Source organism: Equus asinus, chromosome X (genome assembly GCF_041296235.1).
Source record: "Equus asinus isolate D_3611 breed Donkey chromosome X, EquAss-T2T_v2, whole genome shotgun sequence".
Classification (NCBI taxonomy): domain Eukaryota; kingdom Metazoa; phylum Chordata; class Mammalia; order Perissodactyla; family Equidae; genus Equus; species Equus asinus.
In genome coordinates, this window is record NC_091820.1 from 95,605,015 (window position 1) to 95,627,221 (window position 22,207).

At 36.4% G+C, this 22,207-nt stretch overlaps 1 protein-coding gene across 14 annotated transcripts in view; it reads right to left on the minus strand.

Annotated features, from left to right (window-relative positions):
• Positions 1–22,207, minus strand: part of ZMAT1 (zinc finger matrin-type 1) — a 199,655-nt gene that overhangs the window by 15,664 nt on the left and 161,784 nt on the right. For 4 of the 14 annotated variants that reach the window (XM_044763299.2, XM_044763298.2, XM_044763295.2 and 1 more), the window contains 4 exons: positions 11,724–11,830; positions 7,625–7,726; positions 7,373–7,547; positions 5,497–5,781 (listed from right to left, as the gene is read on the minus strand). In XM_044763299.2, the coding sequence (XP_044619234.1) occupies positions 5,497–5,781; positions 7,373–7,547; positions 7,625–7,726; positions 11,724–11,828 (667 nt within the window). In that variant the 5' untranslated portion in view covers positions 11,829–11,830. Of the gene's footprint in view, positions 1–2,337; positions 4,725–5,496; positions 5,782–7,372; positions 7,548–7,624; positions 7,727–11,723; positions 11,831–22,207 lie in introns of those variants that run through there. The other 10 variants (XM_044763297.2, XM_070502294.1, XM_014831392.3 and 7 more) reach the window with 8 other exon arrangements.

Here is a 22,207-nt window from a genome sequence, read left to right on the forward strand (position 1 = left end):
TATTAGGTATGGCAGAGAGAGAAATGAGCACGATGTGTTGAATTCAAATAATCTCATCCAACCAATACAACCAACTATGTGGCACCAAACATCACGCTAGATGCTGGGGGTACAAGATGAGTAAAATGGACAGGTTGCTCACAAATCAAAGTGAGAAACAGATACATGAACAGAGGATTTCAATCTCATGTGGCAAAATGTGAGAGAAAGATATGCTTAAGGAGTAGGGAGCTCAAAGAAGCAGAGGCACTTAGCACAATAGGGCAGTCTGAAGAGGGCTACTGGAAGAGACGATGCCTTAGTTAAACTTGGAAGGATGAAACATAGTAACTTGATGAAAAGAGTTGAGAAGAGCATTGTAGGCAGAGCAGCTAGCAGAAAAAAAGCACAGAAGTGTTTACAGGAACTTCTCAAAATTTGGAATTGTTGTAGAATAAAATATAGGGAGGTGAGATGGGAGAGGCAAAAGAATGTTGGATCAAAGAGACACTTACATTATATGCTAAGGAGCCTAGACTTTTTATTTTTGCAATGGGAAACCTTGTAGTGGTTTAAGTAGTAAGTGACATGGTCAGCTGTGTATTTAAAGAAATCTCTCCTCTAGCTGCAATATGGAAGATGAATTTGAGAGGAGCAAGCCTGGAAGTAAGGAGAGCACATTTATGTAAATATACTAGACCAGGCAAGAGATAAGAAGGGCATGGGCTAGAAGGGCCACAGTAGGGGTAGAGAGGAACAGGAAGATTGGTGAAATATTTAGCACTAAAACCAGTAATACTGTGACTGATTGAATGTGGGAAATAAGAGAGAAGGAGGAATCTAGAGGAGTCTAAAATAAATCTCAGGATCTTAGTTTGGCAACTGAGTGGGTGGTGATCCTGTTAACTGAAATTGGAACTTCAGAAGGAAATGCTGCTTTAGGAGGTGGGAGAATAAGCAATGGTGAGTTTGAGTTTGGACACACAGAGTCTGAGATATTTGTGAGATCTCCATGTAAAGGTGTCCAACAGGCAGTTAGATATAAGAGTTTGAAAGGCAGAAGATAGATCAGAGTGATTTTGGAGAAGTCAGAGCATAGGTAGTTAAAACAGTCAGAGTGCATGAGATCTCCTGAGGACAATGTATGGGTGGGCATAGGAGTAACAACATAATGAAAAAACTCTGAATAAAGTTCTTTTTATTCTTTAAACTAAGATAGCAGAGGAAGAGGGGCCAATGAAAAGTTTACAAAGACAGATTTATCAGGATGAACAGTAGAGAGTGATGTCAAAGGAGCTATGGAAGTAGAGATTTTTAAAGGAATAATTAGTGAATGGAGTAAAGATGTTCATTGGATTTAGAAATTTAGAGGTCACTAGGACCCTGTGAAGAAGAGTTTCAGTGAAGTGGTAGAGTACTGGTGTGGAGCGCTGGGGGAACGTGTGTCAACAAATGGCAGTGAGTTGAGGAATGAATAACAGTGAAGACAGTAAGAGTGTATTTGAAAAACAAAAAACCAAAACCAACCAAACAAACCAACAGCAACAAAAAACATGGCTAAGAGGAGAAGGGGAAAGTATAGGAATTAAAGGGGAACTTAGGGTTAAGGGGTGATTTGGTTAAGGCAAGATACTTGGTAATTCACATTTGATGGCCAAATTTTTCTTCATGAAATAAGGAATAAGCTTGCCTGAAGGGTGTGAGAAGCGGGAGTGTGGAACAGTGGAATAGAGTCTTGGAGAGTGGTGTAGGTTTACAAATCATTGCTGAGAGGAAACTGAAGGAAAAGGAAAAGGATAAGTAGGACTAAAAGTTCATAGAAGCTGGATACCAAGACTCTGTAGAGGTACCCACTCTCTAGCCTTAAAATAATTTTCCATAGCATCACTCAGTATCCTGAACGTAAAAGTAGAAAAGGTCGTGTCTGTGGAATTGATCTAGGGTTGAAATCTTGCTACTAGGGAATTAAAGAATAACAATGAGGTCTAAGTAAAGTCTTCCATAAGGTTGTTAGAGCATTAAAGTGTGAGACGATGGTAGTGGAAATATAATATGTAATGGAAGGGTACAGGAAGGAGAAATAGTTCTAAGAATACGTGATAAGGCTTGCTGATGGATAGGATATAGGGAAATTAAGAAGTCAAAGATGCCCTCAAAGATTCAAGTGTAGGTGACCAATAAACAGTGCTACTACTGGCAAAGACAGATAAGAGGAAAGTCAAGTTGGTTTTAGAGAAGATTATTAATTAAATTTGAGATATGTTGAGTTACAGGTGAAGGTAAGACATCTAAGTGCAATAATGGGGCTAGAAATTAGTAAGATAAACAAAACAAATACAATAAATAAAAAATACATACATACTTTAGTTCCATATCGTTATGGTAGCCATTCCTGTGCTAATAAGATCTGGGCAGGATGGGGACATGAAGAAACCAGTGAGAATGATGAAGAAAAAGAGAAAAAGATTAGATATAGTAGAAATATATATAAACAACAGCAGACGGAAAAGAACGCAGAGACAGAAAGAAGGGAGAAATGGGTGAAGAGTGAAATAGTTAAAGTGGCATGTGTTAAATTGTTTTTGTCTTACCACTTGCTCACTTACACTATGGGATTCTGCCATTACTGTTCTTTGAAATTCTCATTAGCTAATTTAAATTCTTCAACTATTTTTTAATTCTTAAATGTTTACTGTTTTGAAAATGGAATAGCCAAAGCAGGGATAACTCTGTTCTTTGAGCTCTAGCTTCAGAGGCTAGTGTAAAATGACTTCAGTGAGTGGATTAAATTATGCTGATGATCAGCACTCTCTCCCTGGCCAGATGAAAATTTCACCAAAATTCTCATTCTCTCATTCTAATAACCTTGAAACTTCAGAGTGCTAAAATGACCCTCTCTTCAGAAGTGACCAGAGTGCACACACTTCTCATAACTGACTCAGTTCCAATTTACCTGATACCACTAAACTAGAAGTCACTTATTTCAGATACCCTCAGCCCAGCAATAGGAAAAATACCCCAACAAGTAGAAGTCTGTCATTTCTCCAAACATCTACTACTTTCAGAAGCCCAATCACTTCTATTTCCATACTTGCCTAAATCAATATTCTTTAAAATCCTAAATAAAAACACAGATCTCTATGTAACTTTGGGCGATATGTTGAATCACATTAAGTAGCAAACTTAAATAGTACAAACACAGGGTTAGCAATCAATATATAAAGGTCAATAGTTCGCTAAATCATGTATTAAACTAATCTCTATTGAGGTAGGCCTTCTCTGTGCTAGTTTTTATCTCTAGCACTGGAAATACAGATGAACTAGATGAAGTACCTTCCCTGAAAGACTTTACATTCTAATGGGAGATAAAGACACATGGAGAGATTATTAGATATGCAGGTTAAGGAAGCACAGAAGATAAACCTTGAAGGAAGTGAAAAGGCTTCCAGGAAAGTAGCATGTTAAAGAGTGAGTAGGAGAAGAGAGACGAGATGTGCCAGGCAAAATGGGGGCATGAACAAGGGTACAGAGGCAAGAAATAGGGTAACGGTTTCTGGGAACCATAAGCAGTTTGCAGGTTCTGACCCACATAGACCATGGCAGGAAGTAGCAGGGGATAAGCCTGGAGAAGGAAGGCAGGGACAAGATGGTAAAGAGCTATGAAGCTTAGATTTTATCCTTAGAGAACAGAGAAACAATTAAGGATTATTTTTCTTCCTCTTTTTGCTTGAAGAAGATTGTCTCTGAGCTAACATCCGTGCCAATCTTCCTCCATTTTGTATGTGGGACGCCGCCACAGCATGGCTTGATGAGCAGTGTGTAGGTCTGCACCCAGGATCCGAACCTGTGAACCCTGGGCCACTGAAGTGGAGCGTGTGCACTTAACCACTATGCCACTAGGCCAGCCCCAAGAATTAAGGATTTTTAAGCAGGGGAATGACATGGAAAGATATGCACTTTAGGTGAAACACTCTAGTGGTTAAACTGATGGTGGTTTAGGGGAGACAAAACTGACAGCAAGGAGAGTAGTTAGGAGGTTGTGGCAATATTCTAGAACGATGCTTCTCAAAATTTATTGTGAGCACCAATCACCTAGAGATCTTGTTAAAATGCAGATTGTGATTCAGTAGGTCTGCAGTGAGGCCTGAGATTTTTTTTTCTAAAAAGTTCCCAAGTGATGCCAATGACACCGGCCACAAACCACACTTTGAGTAGCAAAGCTCTAGGAAAGACGCTGAGGGCCTGACTAGTGTGGGAAGAGCAGGGCTGGAGATAAGAGCACAGTAATATTCAGGAGGTAAAACAGTTATGGCTTGGTGCTTCATTAGATACAGAAAGTGAAGAAGGAGGTGGTGGAGGATCCACAGTTAACTACAGGTTTCTACTTTGAATGACTGAGTGGATTCGAAACAGCTATGAGTTATCCAGGTGAAGCAGTGGCTGCCATTTAGATATATGAGTCTAAAGCTTGACAGAAAGGTCATAAGCATACAGATGAGAGAGGAAATCAGAGGAACAGATTAGATCATGTTTACAGAGTAAGGTCAAGAATGGAACCATGGGAACACCTATGTTTAGGTAATGAAGTAAAAACAAGAGCCCCCAAAGAATACAGAAAAGAAATGGAAACACAGGAGAAGAACCAGAGCATAAGGAGTTACATACGACAAAGAATAGAGCCTGAAGAAGGAAGGAGTAATGAACATTTCACAGGAAGCAAAAAGGTCTAGTAAGGAAAGAATTTTAAAATAACAGTGAGTGGAGGAAAAGAAGTGGGTGGAAGACAGAATATGAAAAGGGAATAAAATACACTAGTAGTGAGAAGGTGCCTGTGGGGGAAAAATGAAAAAAAAAATATGGTTAGAAGAGCAAGTGGATCACTCCAGTCAGGATCAGAATCTTTATTGTGCCTGAATTCTTACAACTCTTTCTTGGCTCCTTGGTTCATCCTCTCTTATTCCCACTTCTACCAATCTAATCATATACTTCCTCTATGAAGACTTTTCTGAACCATGATGTTTCACTTCTCTGGTTACCAAGAATATGTACACAAAAATCCATGTCTGTAGCCTCTTGCAATGAAGCATTACTAACCTAACAAGTTTATACACTTGCTCCTTTAGGGAAAATGGTATATCCTCATTTGTATTCCCAAGAATGACTAGCCTGGCCCCCAAGAGACACTTTAGCCATACATAGTGACTGAATGATATAACCAAATGATACTAATTTAAAAAACTTCCTTCTGTATCTATGATATAACATGGAACCATGGGAACACCTATATTTGATTCTGTAATTAACAAGGGTCATCTAAATCGTCTGGGTCTCATTTTCTAGAAAACCAACAGAAAAAACTAGATGGACTCTAAAGTCCTTACTTATCTAAAATTCTGTGCTCCATGAGTACTATCAACTTCCTGCTCAACAAGAATAAAATGGTATATACATTAACCACTATATATTATAAAATATAGACTTCCTATGAAAGAGTTTTGCGATATTTTTACTGTTTACCATTTGCATCTGATTTTGCTGGAAGAGGTTTCTCTCTTATCTTGTCTACAAACTTCTTCCTAGCTTCACTTCTTTTGTGTTTTTTCCCAACATAATGTTGTTGGGCCATTAACGGACTATTAAAGGAAGCAGGACAGAGCTTGCAATACTTGTTTGGATTATTCAAATCCAAAGCAGTGCTGGAAGAGGAAGGCATAGTCTTGTCTTTAATCCCACCTGGAGGAGGCTTGACAGCATGGGGCTTCAGAAAAGTTGACTCTGCAGAAGTAGTAATACGCACACCTGCTGAAATAGTTGTAATGAGAAGTGATCAACATGTGTTCAGCTATTAGAGTTGTATTCATTATAAAGTATTAAAGAAACTTAGAATTCTTTAAAAACCCACTATCTTTGGACTTTTTCCACACAGAGCTGTTGGATAAAGGTACTCAGGTTAAAAACAAATTCCTTCTGAGAGAATGGAAATTTGAATATAAGTCTGTCACCAAGTTTCCCCAACAAAGATACAGGCAAGAAAGTTCAGCATCAGGCATTACCTAATTATACTCATTTTAAAAATCAATGAAAGCGTGAGAGCCGTCCTAGTATGGTTCTTGAAATCAGTGAGGGTAAAACAGATGGTGCCAATTTCTAAGTTGGTGTCTTTCTTGAGTAGAACAGTAAGTTATCTATTTAGTCCAGATTTGTGGTGTTTGTTTCAAAATAAAATTTATGCGGTTGTTTCAGGCTATAAAATTATAAGTTTCCACAATTACAGTTATTTCAGAGCTCTTTCATTTAGTCTCCATTCTGAGCCCAAATTGATGAATTTTAGGGACTGGAAGATAAGGCTTTTTAAGATGTTTTCTCTTATAGGGCACAATGATTCTTTCTTTAGACTGGCAGGCAGAAAAACAAATATACAAAAATTAGAGAGACTAGAATAAATTTAAAAATAATTATGGTTTCATTTATTAAGAAAACAATAAATTTTAATGCTGGATGAGGTCTACACCATGAGTTGGAAATTAACATTGGTAAATTTTCCATGCCAGGCATGCCTTATTCCTAAAGGACTGAAGCTAGTGAAAATGTGGTAAATTATTTATTCTAGAGGAGTAATCATCTTATTTTTTGTTCTAGCACACAAATGTTTCAAAATACAAGTTGGGTTTTCCAGGGTGTACTCTGCCACCTCAGGCCAGAAGTGAGATCTTTGGGTCAGATTTCTCTTTTGCTGGTGGCCCAACATCACTGGAAGGAAGAAAGAGGCAACGTTTTATAGTTCTCTGTATCTTTGGAATCTAGCACAAAAAAAATAACTATTCAATAACTACTGATTGATGATGCTGGTGGTACTTTTTCTTTATATTCACAGGGAGAAAGGAATGAGCTATCAGGGTAGAAGGAGATTTCATAACTTATGTTCTTGCTTACAGTTATACTTAGTAAATGCTGTACCATAACTATATTATGGTGAAGACATTGGTCTGAACACACATATGAGATAATGTTTTGGTAAGTACTAAAGCAGAAAAAGTTTGAGATAGATGCTAAGGGGAAGAAGTAAGACTAGGCTAAGATTTTATGATTTGATTAGAAACTGGAGTGCTCAGGCTGCTCATTGTTATTTCTTTACAGCAGCATAGCAAATCACTTGCTTTTATTTGGATTTAATAAACCAAAAAGGAGAGGTCATACTATTTCTTAAAATTCAGCTGGCAATTATAATCTCCATATTAAACGACAAGAATACAGAAAGAGACTAAGGGGGCAGAAGAAGAATCAAGTTATTGCCCTGGAGTGAAAGTTTCTCCGATAAAAAATGGATGGCAGAGTCAGAAAAAAATGATAGAAAGACCCTGTACTGAAGCTAAAGAGGTGAATGTAATCTTACCCATCCTCGGCTGAAATCCTGATGGAGATACCTGATCATGTTCCTCCATTAATTGCTTCAGTTTTTTAGCATGGACTTTCCCCAAATAGTGAGACTGAGCAACAACTCGGGAGCTAAAAATCATGTTGCAGAGATCACAAAATTTGTTTCTGTCCACTACTTCATTCCTATGCACCTGAAATAAGCACAATCTTGTTAGAAACATTAAATAACTCAAAGTTTAGAATTACAACATCAACATAGGCCACTTACCTGAAAATTCCTAACATCCATCTTCATTTTCTTACCAAGCACTTCATTTTGTTCCCCATGCATTTGAAAATAAAACCTAACATTTTGAGCATGTTTTTCACTCTGAAAAAAGATACAATATAACTTTGTTTATTCAATAACAGAGGGACCCCAAATTTACACCTCTTTGAATTTGAGGACAGCACTTGTGAATTGTAATAGATTTAGTGTACATCAGGTTTATGAAAGAGCTTCACATCCTTTCAAATCTCTAAATCTCAGTTAAAATGAAAATAATGCTATAATTTAGAGGCCAATAACTTTTAGGTTCTTGTTTTCAAGAGAAACTCCTAGTTTCTGCCCAATATCAAATTTCTTCTTCCTTAGTTACACATCTTGGGCAATATACCCAGGTAAAAGACTGCATTTCCCAGCCTCCCTTTTAGCAAGATGTAACCATGTGACTAGATTCTGCCCAACAGGATGTAATCTAAAGTGCTGGGTGGAATTTCTGGAAAGCCTCCTTAACAGCCTGGGAGATGAGCCCTTCTTCTAACTTTCCCTCCTGTTTCTGGAATTAAGATGTAAAGGTCACAGCTCCAACAGTCATCTTGGGACTATGCGGGATCTTGAGGATAGAAGCTAGGTCATCAAAGCAGAAAGACAGAAAATGCCTAGTCCCTGATGATGACATGGAGCTGTCATATCAGCCCTGCACTGCTTACTTCTCAAATTCTTTTATCTGAGGAAATGAACCCTTCTAGGTTAAATATATTAGAAAAAAATCTCTGAACAAATATATAACAAAACACAAGAATAACCAAAATGTTGGTATAAGTACAAGGGAAACTAACATTCCTGAGCAACTATGAGGCAATCACTCTCTCTATACAGAATTTTAAATTCTGAAATATATCCATCAAATACAAAAGCACAGGAAATAATATAGCCGAAGCCCATAGCTACCATCCAGGATTAATAGATGTTAACATTTTGCTATATTTCTTTCAGATATCCTTTTTAAAAGAGGTAATATTTTACATATATAGTCCTATCTCTTCACCCCACAATCCCTTCCTCCTTTCTCTCTTCCCATAGGTAACCACTATCTTAAAGTTGGTCTATATCATTTCATGTTTTTATTCTTTTACTACATATGCATGTACCCATAAATAGTATTATATACTAGTGTCATTTAAAATTTTTTATGAAAATGTAATCATTCTATTCATCTTTTTCAACTTTCTCTTTATAACTCAGTATTATATTACTAAGATTTGCCAATATTGATAGGCTCTAGTTCATTCACATTACATGCTGCCTAATATTCCACTCTATATGCTACCCATCAAGTCCCCTAGTGAAGGCGGTGATGCTTGTGCTCATTTTGCTATTACAAGCATTTCTGCACTGAAAATATGTAAATATATCTCCTAAAATACATGTTCAAGAGTTTCTTTAAAGTAGATACCTAGAAGTAGAACTCTTAGCTTATAAGGTATGAGGATTTTCAATTTTAATAGGTATTATAAAATTTCTCTCCAAAGATGTTGAAGCAGTTCACAACTTCAAATGCAGCATATGTGAGTGTTTCTACCTTCCTACATTCTGTTGAAGTGTTAAATGCTATTAGATTTTAATTTTTGCCGGCATGATGGCTTTGATAAGATAGCTCATCACTTTAACTTGCATTTCCTGTATAATTACTAGTGAGGTTGAATATCTCTTCTAGAGCCTATTCATATCAATTGCCCATTTTTCTATTGGGTTGTTTCTTGTTCTAATTGATATATAGTTCTTTATACATTCTAGATACTAATCCTTTGTTAATTATATAGGTTATAAATACCACTCAATCTGTAGTTTGTCTTTTAACTTTATTATGCTTTTTTGTCATATAAATTTTCCCTACCAGATATCATGACTTATTTTAAAGCTATAGTAATGAGATGAAATTACTATAGTGACAGGCAAACTGAGCAATACAATAAAACAGAATAATAGCCTCAAAACAAGCATATACGGGTATATATATATATATATATATATATATATATATATATAAATTAGTATATGATAGAGGCGCCACTACAAATCAGTGGGGCAAGGATGGGCTGTCAAACAAAGTAAACACTTTAACATAAGAAATGAAACTTTTAAAAGTATTAGAAGAAAACAGAGAGGAATATCTATATGACAAAAGTGCAGAGAATGGTTTCTTAAGCATGTAAGTATAAATACAAAGGAAATATTAATAAGTGTAACCTCATTAAAATTCAAAATTTCAGCTGTACTGTCCTATTTTACATGTAAAATAAATGCTACACTGAGATAGTCTGATAGTATTAACCAAGCTGTATGCTAAAGAAAAAAAATCACCTTTTCAAGTAGAATATTTATACAGAAACACTTTCAAATAAATGGAAAGTCATGTATAGTTTTGATTTGATGATTTAACAAGCTTAACCACCAAACCCTCAGATTGGACTGAAATTTAAATTGAAAAATATGCTACAACATTACATAATATAATGCTTTATAGACAATAAAAACATTACAGAAAAAGAAAAAGATGTAATGAAAGGAAAAAGTGTCCAGAATATGCTCTTATACGAAAAAACAAGTACAAAACAACATATACAATTCTCTCTTGTAAAAATGTGTGTGTGCGCCTGCACACTCAGAAAGCATACTGCAACCATATAAGCAAAAGAGAAGTTAAATGACAGTTACCTATGAGTGACAGAAATATGATCGATTTTTGTTTTCTCGTATTTTTGTATATTTTCTACACTGAATAGTACTTCATAAGCCCATAAAAAAGCTATTTTTCAAATTTAAATTCAAACAGTTTCAACCTCAGTTATTAGAGAGCCCCTTGAGTGCGTCTCCCTTTGCTAACTCTAAATCTGCGAGCTATGGGGTCTGAAGATGTGCTAGGCACTCTCACATATGTGATTTCACTTAATTCCCACAAATACAGTAAGAGAGATTTTACCACTCCCATTTTTCAGGTTCAAGAAACATGCTCAGAAAGGTAAAGTGACTTGTCCAGGGTTACACAACAATGGTGGAGTTAAGACTTGAACCTAGGTCCTCTCAATCCATAGCCAACATGAACTCCCTATCTGTAATTATAGTAATTGAATCCCAATCAACACAAGGACTGAAATATAGTTGCCAGTAAGATTAGCAATGGGAAAAATGAGGTGAAGTGTTTAAAAATGTAGAGCTGGTATTATATTTCCTTTAAGTAAGTGTATCTAGTACTTTTGGTAACCCAGATATCAGATATGAAAGAAATCCAATAGCTCATCATATGATGTAGAAATGGGAGGCAACATCAAATGAAAGGAAAGAATATTGAACACGGAATCAGAAGAAATCATTTTTAAGCTTAGTCATGCCAATGACTGCTATGGAGAATCACTATCCCTCTGGGTCTGTTTTTTAATCAATAAACCAAAGGAGTAAGAACCTTAAACATTCCCTCTTCTAGCTCTAGAATTCTATGGTTCTGTGCCTAAAAACATGTGGCTAAGTCAAGTGCAAGACTGGTTCACTTTGTTTTTACAGCCTTCACTTACTGTAAAGGAAGACTCTGGAGTTCTATATTATCCCTTATTCACATTAGTAGTTTCCTACTCAAGCTTTATAACACCTCCCTTAAATTTACCACAAGGACATGAAGGATATAGTGGTTTGATGGATACAGAGAGGCAGAATGATGTGACGAAAAGAAAACAAGCTTTGGAGTCAAAAAGACTAATTTTAAACCTGAATTCCCCAAACTTAAGCTAGTAATTTACTGTCCCTTTCTTAGCCAGTCTCCTCATCCACCAAAGGAAAATAATACCACCTACTTCACAGGATTCTTTATTTTTATTTTTTATTGCAGTAACATTGGTTTATAACATTATATAAATTTCAGGTGTATATCATTATATTTCTGTGTAGACTGCATCATGTTCACCACCCAAAGACTAATTACAATCTATCACCACACACATGTGCTTACTCACCCCTTAGGATTCTTGCAAAAATCAAAAAAGATAACATATGAAGTCTACCTGCTACATTTAAAAACCTTTACACTCTATTCCCATTATTTTTAACCTACCTTATAATGTGAAATCCTTTGTGATTCAAACTGCAGCACCACTCCACATGCATTACAAAAGTTATCTGTAAAACGTTCAGCCTTTTCCTGTTCATTCCAAGTCATATCTATGAATAAAATAAAGGGAAGTGAGACTATATATCACATTAATGAATATTTAGAAGTATCATTTTCATTCTTCAACCATATATTATTTCATATACCACGTCAAATCTGAGTGCTTGTCAGGCTACAGTAATAGTTTTTTGCTTATCAAGTATGCAATCTAACATGGGCATATTATGTCTAATGTCTGATATGGCAAGAGTTATTTACTTAGTATGATAAGTCTAGGCAATACTGTTAGCACTCCAAATGAAAAGTTATGGGGGTACCAGTAACTTCATGAGCTTCAGGAAATGATCTGGGGCACCAAAAGTGAAAGGTAGGATTAAAAGACCTAGCCCTGGAATTTTGTGTTTTACAGTAGATAGTCCTAAGAAAGGCATTGTTTTAAGACTGAAACTTATCCGGAGCCACGGCTTCAATGTTATCTAAACATCATATGGAACCATAAACGAACTTTGCCCATGGTGGGCAAACATCCTCCATTGCTATACAAACATTAGCATACCCATCTAGCCAAACAAGTCTCACACAAGCCCCCTAAAAGCTGTGAAGTAATGTTCATATACTAACATCTAGAAATTATGCTATAGTGTTTCTAACTGTAAAAAATAACACATGCCAAAGCTTTCTGCTTTTACACTTGAGGTTCACACTTCTATCTAAAGTTCTTAGCTGCAATGTATTCTGCCAAAGTTACTAGTTTGTCTTTGGGTATAAATTACAAAACATCAAAATTTTGCTTGTGGGGCCGGCCCAGTGGTGCAGTGGTTAAGTTTGCACATTCTGCTTCGGGGGCCCGGGGTTTGGGGTTGGGATCCCGGGTGCAGACATGGCACCGCTTGGGAAAAGCCACGCTGTGGCAGGCGTCCCACATATAAAGTAGAGGAAGATGGGCATGGATGTTAGCTTGGGGCCAGTCTTCCTTAGCAAAAAGAGGAGGATTGGCAGTAGCTAGCTCAGGGCTAATCTTCCTCCAAAAAAAAAATTTTTGCTTGAAATTTGGCTATTTAAATGGATAAGCTGATACCACACATACTTTCATGGAGAAACGCCAATGATATATTAAATGAATTAAAAGTTGTAGAATAAATATAATACATCCAATTCCCAACACTAATAAAAATTAAATATACACCACATATAAAAATAGGGAAATATGTAAATTAAATTTAAAAGTGCTTAATTTTGGGAAGTGGGGCTAGAAAAGGAACAAAGGGAGAAAATTTATCACTGTTCTCTGTACAACTGTCTTGTTTCAATATTGTAAAAACTGTGTAGGATTTTCCTTTTTACAATCTTTACAGCTATTTAAGAGTTATGTTGCATATCTTCATCTAAGCTTAATTTTCAGTACCACTGTATGGACTAAGAAGGCTTACTTAAAAAATTGCATGTTCAAGATAAGAATAACTGTAACTAGGACCATGTCAGAAATGACTTGATGAACAGTTAAAAATTATCCCTATAATATATAGTACCCCCTCAGAATTATTTTTACTTTGTTTTCAAATATATGATTTATCTAACTTTGACTTTAAAATCAGCAAGGCAAAGAGTTTAACTAAAATGTATTTCAGGACTTCCCTTGTTTGAGAATTTACTACTACAGATGGTCCTCGACTTACCATGGTTTGATTTACAATTTTGCAACTTTACCATGGTGCGAAAGCAATACCCATTCAGCAGAAATCGTACTCAGAATTTTGAATTTTGATCTTTTCCTGGGCTAGCAGTATGTGGTACCAGACTCTTGTGATGCTGAGCAGCAGCAGCTCCCAGTCAGCCACGTGATCACAAGGGTAAGCAAACAACACACATAACAATCATTATGTACCCATACAACCATTCTGTTCTTCACTTTCAGTATTCAAAAATTGCATGAGATATTCAAAACTTTATTACAAAATAGGCTTTGTGTTAGATGACTTTGCCCACCTGTAGGCTAATGTAAGCGTTCTGAGCACATTTAAGGTAGCCTAGGCTAAGCTATGATGTTCAGTAGGTTAGGTGTATTAATGCATTTTCCAGGGCTGGCCCCGTGGCCAAGTGGTTAAGTTCACGCACTCCGCTGCAGGCAGCCCAGTGCTTCACTGGTTCGAATCCTGGGCGCCGACATGGCACTGCTCATTAAACCATGCTGAGGCAACGTCCCACATGCCACAACTAGAGGGACCCACAACGAAGAATATACAACTACGTACCGGGGGGCTTTGGGGAGAAAAAGGAAAAAGAAAATTTTAAAATCGAAAGAAAAAAATGCATTTTCCACTTGTGTTATTTTCAATTTATGATGGGCTTATCAGGACATAACTCCATATTAAGTTGAGGAAGATGGGTATATGCAATCTGAGCATAGCGGTAAGATCTTGAACTTCCTATTAAAATCTTCAATAATAAGTAAATATTATAATTTGGTGGCAATATAACTTATTACCGAGGGAAAATTTCCTTTAAGAAGAAAAAAGGAAACTACTAATTTAGAAATTCAAGAATTCCTAATATTTAACACTTATTTCTCTCCTAGATCAACTTTTAATTCCAGATTCCCCCACTTTTAACAGTCAAAGTTTGAAACTGACACTCAAGTTGGGAAATATCAAGGCCGAGTATTTTAACCCAGCCTTTCATTACTGGTGTCCCAGATAATTTCCACCAAGCCCATGAAGCTACTGGTGCCCCTATAACTTTTCATTTAGAACAGTATTGCCTAGACTTACTACCTTCGACTCATTTCCTAAAACAAGTTCTTGGTCTGTTTTTCTTTATTAAATGGCATAATATTTCAGGCTCAAAATCTCAGCCATTCTTCCCCCCAGAAAATCGCTGTTTCATGTCAATTCTAGTTTATAATGTTATTTCATATCCATCTCTTCCTTTTCATTTCCCATAATACTACCCCAGTTCAGGCCCTCAATGCCTTTGGACATCATTTAGCTTTATTAATACTCATCGAGGTTAGTCTCAAAGTAGTATGGTAGACATTTTAGAAAGAGATAAGAAAAAAGAATGAGCATTTTATTGAAGGCCTTCAATGTGTCAAACAAGATTAGAGCTTACCCCTTTAGTCCTTAAAATAATTCTGCACGGTTAGTGGCTTTTCCCACATTTTGAAGGTTAGGAAATTGGGATTCATTGAAATCAAAATAACTTGTCACATGAGTTATTTGGTGGGGCATGAACTTTGTATTATCTTGACTTTTTCCATTATACTAACATAACTGTCTCATATGTTAGAAATGACAAAGCAAGGGAATAATTCCTAATCTCGAAGAATTTACAATTTAGTAAGGAAGTTATGTATAGAAAGAACTATCAGCTCAAGATCAAAATAGCCTAAGTATTATAAGATATAAGGTATAGTGTGTTCCTGCTGAGGAGTCTGGGAAAAGTTTTCGAGAGGAAAACAGGTTTTGAACTAAGCTTTAAAAGATGTGTAAGGGGCCGGCCCCATGGCCGAGTGGTTAAGTTCGTGCACTCCACTGCGGTGGCCCAGGGTTTTGCCGGTTCGGATCCTAGGCATGGACATGACCCTGCTCGTCAGGCCACGTTGGCATGGCGTCCCACATGCCACAACTGGAAGGACCCACAACTAAAATATACAACTATGTACCAGGGGGCTTTGGGGAGAAAAAGGAAAAATAAAATCTTAAAAAAAAAGATGTGCAAAATTCAGATAAAAAGAGTGGAATAAAGGTACTTGGGGGGAGGCAAGAGTATGAAGGGAAATAATTGAAAGCTTGGAATGAGGCCAAATCATAATTGGCTTCATTAGGGAATTTGGATTTAATTGCATTCAATAAAGGAAAAGAAGTGACTTAAAAATGGGGATATGAGTTAGGCATCAGTCACAGGCAAGAGGTCATGAGGCCTAAACCAGAAGAGAGGCAATAGGCACAGAAAGGAAGGAATGAATATAGAGGCATATCTATCAAAACTATAGGGTATTAGAGCCTGAGCTTAGAACTGGCTATGAATATGATAAACCTTTAGAGATATTACGTTTAAGCTTAAGCAATGTTGTTCCTGATGCAAGAAGTGGAGCCTTGACCTTACATCCAATAAATTCACCTACAGTTACTTGTCAATGGCAAATTCTCTCTGTGGGTGTAATATACTGAAAGTGTTGATGTTCTAACTTTAGTGAATCAAAAATTGAAATACACAAAAATATGAGGTTAAAAAAGAAGATATCGGAGTGATGATGCACATTAAAATGTACTTAAAAGGATTTACCCTAATTTTCTTTAAATAGCACACTTTCCTAATCAATTCAAAGATGATAAAATCTACATTCTAAATTTCAGGAACAATTCTTCCTGTAAAAATCATTCTTAATCAGGGTTTCACATCATATTCACATACACAGCTTTTCAAAATCATACATGCTGAATTAAAATAAAAATCTCTGTAGGTGGTCCAATCCACCCACAAGTGATTCTGATGATCAACCATGTTGGGAATCACTGCCCTACAAGCCAAGCTCAGATCCTTACATATAATGGCTGTCCAATATCTATTTGGTAACTAACTGACCAATAAAAAGGTCTTGTCATCTAGACATAGTATACATAAGTATCATTATCAAGCTAACCGTTCTTTAGTCAAACCTGAAGAGGTTTTTGTAAAAACAGAAAGGAAGGAAGAAAAGAAAAAAAAAGAAAATATTTCTTGGCACTACCTCGAATCTATTTAAATCTCCAGGGTTGAGGCCCAAGAATCTGTGTTTTTGAATAGAGTCCCCAAGTAATCTCTTAAACAGCCAACCTAGCTATCCTAGTTCAACCTTCCACCAATGTAGTTCTCAACCCTGGCTGCACATTAAAATCACCTAGGTTGTTTTTAAAACATACCAATGCTCAGGCTCCGCCTCAGAGCAATTAACCAGAATCTCTGGGATCGGTTCTCACTCATAGTTTGTTGTTTGTTTCGTTTTGTAAAGCTTCCCAGGTGGTTCTGTTGCACAGTGAAGGTTAAGAATCACTGCTGTCTTTCTAGTTGCCAAATTTTCATGTGTTTTTGTTGAACTGAAACTTTTTCCTTAAGTAGGGGTCTCAAACTTCAGTATATATCAGATCTCCTAGAGAGCTTGTTAAAAGACATTACTGGGCTCCACCCCCAGAATTTCTGATTCAGTAGTTCTGGGATGGGGTTCCAAGAACATAGATTTTTTAAAAGCTCCCTGCTGATGCTGATGCTGCTGATCCAGGGACCACACTTTGAGAATCACTGTTTTAGGGCTTCTACTGGTCCTGGTTCTATAATCCCTCTTCTAAAATGGGAATCCCTAAATATTTTAAGAGAACCATTTACATCTTTATTCCTTCCCTCTCTCTTTAGCCTTTTTGCAAATTGATCTCACTTCCATCATGCAGCATGATTTCTAGTCCTCTCACTAGTTTACCTAAATTGCTGCCATTCAGAAAGTGTGACATAAACACAATCACCCTAATGGGGTCACAATAACAACAAACAAATAAAATGAGATCATCACCTCATTTTTTTAAATTATAGTAAAAAAACTCCTAAGAAAATGCGCCATCTTAACCATTTTTAAGTGTACAGTTCAGTAGTGTTATGTATATCCACCTCCTGATTCTGAATATCTCTCTTCTATTAATATAGCGTAAGATAGCTTCACCATTTTTGGTGGTCGCATCATACTGTTGACTCATGCTATGCTGACTTTTGACTAAAATGTAAGCTTCTTTTTTACCTGGAGCTGTTTAAACTCAGTCCCTTCAGGATATAGCTATATAGACAGAAACTTCTGGATCCCAAAACGGACCCAATATATACATATATTTGCCCCATTTAAATTTTACCTTGTTAGATCCTACCAATCATTCTGACCTTTCAAAATCTTTTTAGATCTTGAATCTGTTAACAGGAGGCTTGTGAAAGGTGGCTTTTTACTGAGAACAATCACATACAATGGGTATTGTTTTTCAGCGGTCACTCCAGACGACCAAATTCTCCTCTAGCTGCATTTGCCCTAAATTTAATGTGAATGTGATGATCTCTACTTTCTAAAGGTGATACCTGAGGCTTGGAGAGGTCAAGCAATTTGCCCAAAGTCACACAGCTCATAAGCGTCAGAGCTAGAATTCAAATCTAAGTCTGCCCAAGATTTCCCTGAGAGCTGGTTCTTAAAAAGGCCAAAGTCTTGAATGAGAAATTTCCTCTCTAGGTTTGTATGTAAGAAACATACGTCCACGTCACAAGAGATGCTAAACAAATGTTACTTTAGACCTCATTCTACCCCATCCCCACTATTTGAGATGTGATTTTTGGACTCTCAGAAATAAATGGCTTATAGTCAATTCTGAAAGTAGGAGAGGAAACTGGCGATAGTACAGGTGTTTTTCAGCCTGTCTTATGGGGAAGGCCCAGAGGACAGGCCAATCTCAGGGAGCACGTGTTAAATTAGGGGTCAGGTGAGAAAACGACATTGGCTGTGAGGAAGATGGATAGGACAGGAACTACTGTTTACTGAGCACTCACTACATGCTAGGAACTAAAGTGTTCTTGCAAAGAACTGAGGCTTAGGAACTGGTTCTAGTAGGAATTGGGACCAAGGTATAGCTAAATAAACTTGGACATTTGTATATTCCTCTCTTTCCTTTTCTTCTTTATACTTTCTCCATGTCTTTTCTCTTCCTTAACTGGTTAGAATATGAAACTGATGTATTTCTATTGGTTGGTTGTTTAATATGGGTTTATACTGATTCTTAATTACAAAAACAGTAAGAGTTATAAGCAGTAGAGTGAGAGAGACTGCATTATAGTCTTTACACTGCTATTAACTAACTGTATGACTAAGAACATATCACAACTTTTCAGATTTCCATTTCTGAAGTTTCTTTTGTACTCGACTATATATGGGTTGATGGTCATCAATGGGAAAAGATTGTATTTTAGATAGGAATACACACAGAAGCAAAATTTTGGTAGGGTACTTACATAAGGACCCAAATATCTTAGCTGCTCCCAAATAATGTCTATCAGAAAACACAAAAGATGATTTGTAGTTTTAAGCAGCTATACAGGTCGTACAGGTTTTAAGGGCCTAAAAATTCAAAAGATCCCAATATTTCTTTCCCTATTGTTCCATTATCTGCATTTCCTTGTCTATGTCCTAACCCTAAAGCAAGTTCTCCCAAATATTTCTTTGTAAAAAACACACACAGTATTTCTATTACCAAGTATAATGTTTTAGTTATTATAGCTAGCATCAAAAAGAATTTTTAAAAGCAAATTAGGGTATTATCTTGGTCATAATTTAAGTATAAGTGGCTAAGTTTTCTTCCCTGACAATGAATATACCAATCTAATTAGTTAAATTTAGTTAAAAGTTAGGAGAGCTAGGGTTAAAAAATATAACTAGATTACACATTAGAATATCAAATGACAAAATACCGAATGCTGTGAAGTGTGATTTATCTCATCTGCAGCAAATAAACTTCTTTGAACATGAGACGGTAAATACCTCTCAGTTAATCTTAGGCATGTTGTTTTAATATTCCTAGCAGAGCACTTGTCAACTGTTTTTCATTCCTTGATATATTTGAATTTTGTATGCTATCACAAACTTGGAAAAAAGATATGGATGGGGAGCAAAATTTTATACTCAAACCTCAGTTTAGTGCAGCTTGGTATGGAGATCTTAGTGATACAATGGTGTGCTCTCAAATATGGACTGGGATATACTGTCTTTGAAACATGCAGGAATTTCTGATGCTGATACTGTTCCTTCACGTTTTAACATAAAACAAAAGCAATGGAGAATAAGAAAGTACTGTCAAAAACTAGGTTCAGGGGGCTGGCCCCATGGCCGAGGGGTTAAAGTTCCTTGTGCTCTGCTTCGGTGGCCCAGGGTTCACAGGTTCGGATATTGGGTGTGGACCTACTCTACTCATCAGCATGCTGTGGAGCCATGCCACATACAATGTAGAGGAAGATTAGCACAGATGTTAGCTGAGGACTAATCTTCCTCAAGCAAAAAAAAAAAAAAAAAAAAGAGGAGGATTGGCAATGGATGTTAGCTCAGGGTGAATCTTCCTCTCACTCTCTCTCTCTCTCTCTCTCTCTCTCACACACACACACAAACTAGGTTCAAAATGGGAAGAGAAAATAAGTCTGATAATGGAGTGATGGCTCAAACTGATAGTATATGGAAAAGATAAAATAAAACAAATGCTTAAAGAATGGTCTCATTTACACTCAGAATATAAGAGGGTAAAGTTTCTTTGCAATGTTGTGCTCTGTGGTAATAATAAACTGTACTTCCTCAGGTTGTCAACTATTAATAAATTAAGAATAACTTTTAAATATGTTATTTTCCAGAAATTAGACAGAAAAGTTTACTTTAGAGTGGAGAACCATGGTCATATAACAGAACTATGACCTACAGTTGCAGAATTTCAGTTTGGGACAACAAAAAAGTTCTGCAGATGAAAACTGGTGAAAGTTGCATAACACCATGAATATATGTAATGCCACTGAATTGTACACTTAAAAATGCTTAGAATGGCAAATTTTATGTTATGTATATTTTACCACAATAAAAAGTAAAATAAAATATTGAAAGCAAAAATGACAAAAGCACCTTCTTCTCCCTGAACCATGGTATGAGGGCAGTTGCCCTGCAAAGTCAACCTCACACTCAGAGGAAACTGCACGACCAAGTAATAAACTTTTGTTTTGCTACTATGACATAAGTGATTCTCTCTTGAATAACACGTAGGAAGGTTATTTTAAATCAAAGAGGGCTTTTGTGACAAATTATAAATGGGATCTAATAAGAGAGTTCATATATTCGATGCTACTACAATGTGATTATATTTGTGAATGTCTTTAGCTTTTGGTGAGAAAATGAATTAACCAATTTTCTATTAATGAAAGTGTTTAATCTATTTCCTTCCTACAAGGAATGTTGACATGACTTGAGAAAATAAAACTTTCATAATAATTTGGAATGAGGGAAAAAACTATGACCTACAGCATTGGGTAGTAGTAAAAAATAAGTAGTACAGCACTGGGTAGCAGGAGGAAAAAATAAGCTACTGAGTTGGTCAAGCAGATTCAAATCCTATCTCTACCCATAACTATATAACCTTGAGCAAATTATTTAATGACTCTGAGTCAGTTTTTTCCATATAAAAAGTACAGAAATACAATGTCTCTCCCAGGATGTGGTGAATACTAAATTAAATTTAAAAAATGTTTAATGCACCTAGGCATTCAATAAAGTACGCTTGTTTACTAATCCAGAAACTTTGATCTTCTTCTTCTTTTTCTTTTTTTTGGTGAGGAAGACTGTTGCTGAGCTCACATCTGTGCCAATCATCCTCTATTTCGTATGTGGGACCCCACCACAGCATGGCTTGGATGAGCAGTGTGTAGGTCCACGCCTAGGATTTGAACCTGGGACAGCAGAGTGTGCAAACTTAACCACTATACCACTGGGCCAGCCCCAGATGTTTTTACTTAATACTATTTATAATCATTTTATTTCAAATCAGACTAGTTTTAGAGATCTAGTTCAGGGTATCTCAATCTTGGCACTATTGTCTCTTTGGGCCAGATAATTCATTGCTGTGAGGGGCTGCTCTATGCATTGTACGATATTTAGCAGCATTCCTGGCCTACATACTAACTAGAAGTTGGTAACATTCCCCAGTCATGACAACCAAAAATAGGTCCAGACATTGCCACATGTCCCTTGTGGGGCAAAACTGCCTCTAGATTATAAATGATTTAGTCTAATGTCTTCACTTCAAAATGAGGAAGCTAAGGCCCAGAGAGGTTATAGGAAATGAAAGACAAGGGAAGATAAAATTTAAAAGATATGATTCTAGATTCAGGTGGATTTGGGCCATGAAAAAATTCCAGGAGTCTGGGGAGAGACATTACTAACAGCAGATGGATATTCTTAAGTTAGTGGAATACAAATATGACTACTAATAACTCACATTCTATGGACTTGGGCATTACTAAAATCCCCTATGTTGATATAAAAATATGCAATTCAGCTTGTATCAGACTATGCGCTTTTGATGATATAAAAACAAAGAGGATTCACTTGTCAGAAACTCACTTTTTTAGGGACCTTTGTTCGATTATGCCTACTCCAAATAGCTGTATTACTATGCTAAAGTAAAATACCATTAACTTCTGTATCCAAAAATGCAATTGAATGTGAAATTCAAATTATAATATTTGAATTTTATTCTACTACTACTAGATAACACCAGACAATTTAGGATAAAATAGATTTTTGTGACAAAAGAATAACATTCATGTCTTGAGTCAGAAAACAATAATGAATTTATGCCTACAACTTGGTCCACTCTCACTAGTGGAATTAAAAGCTATAC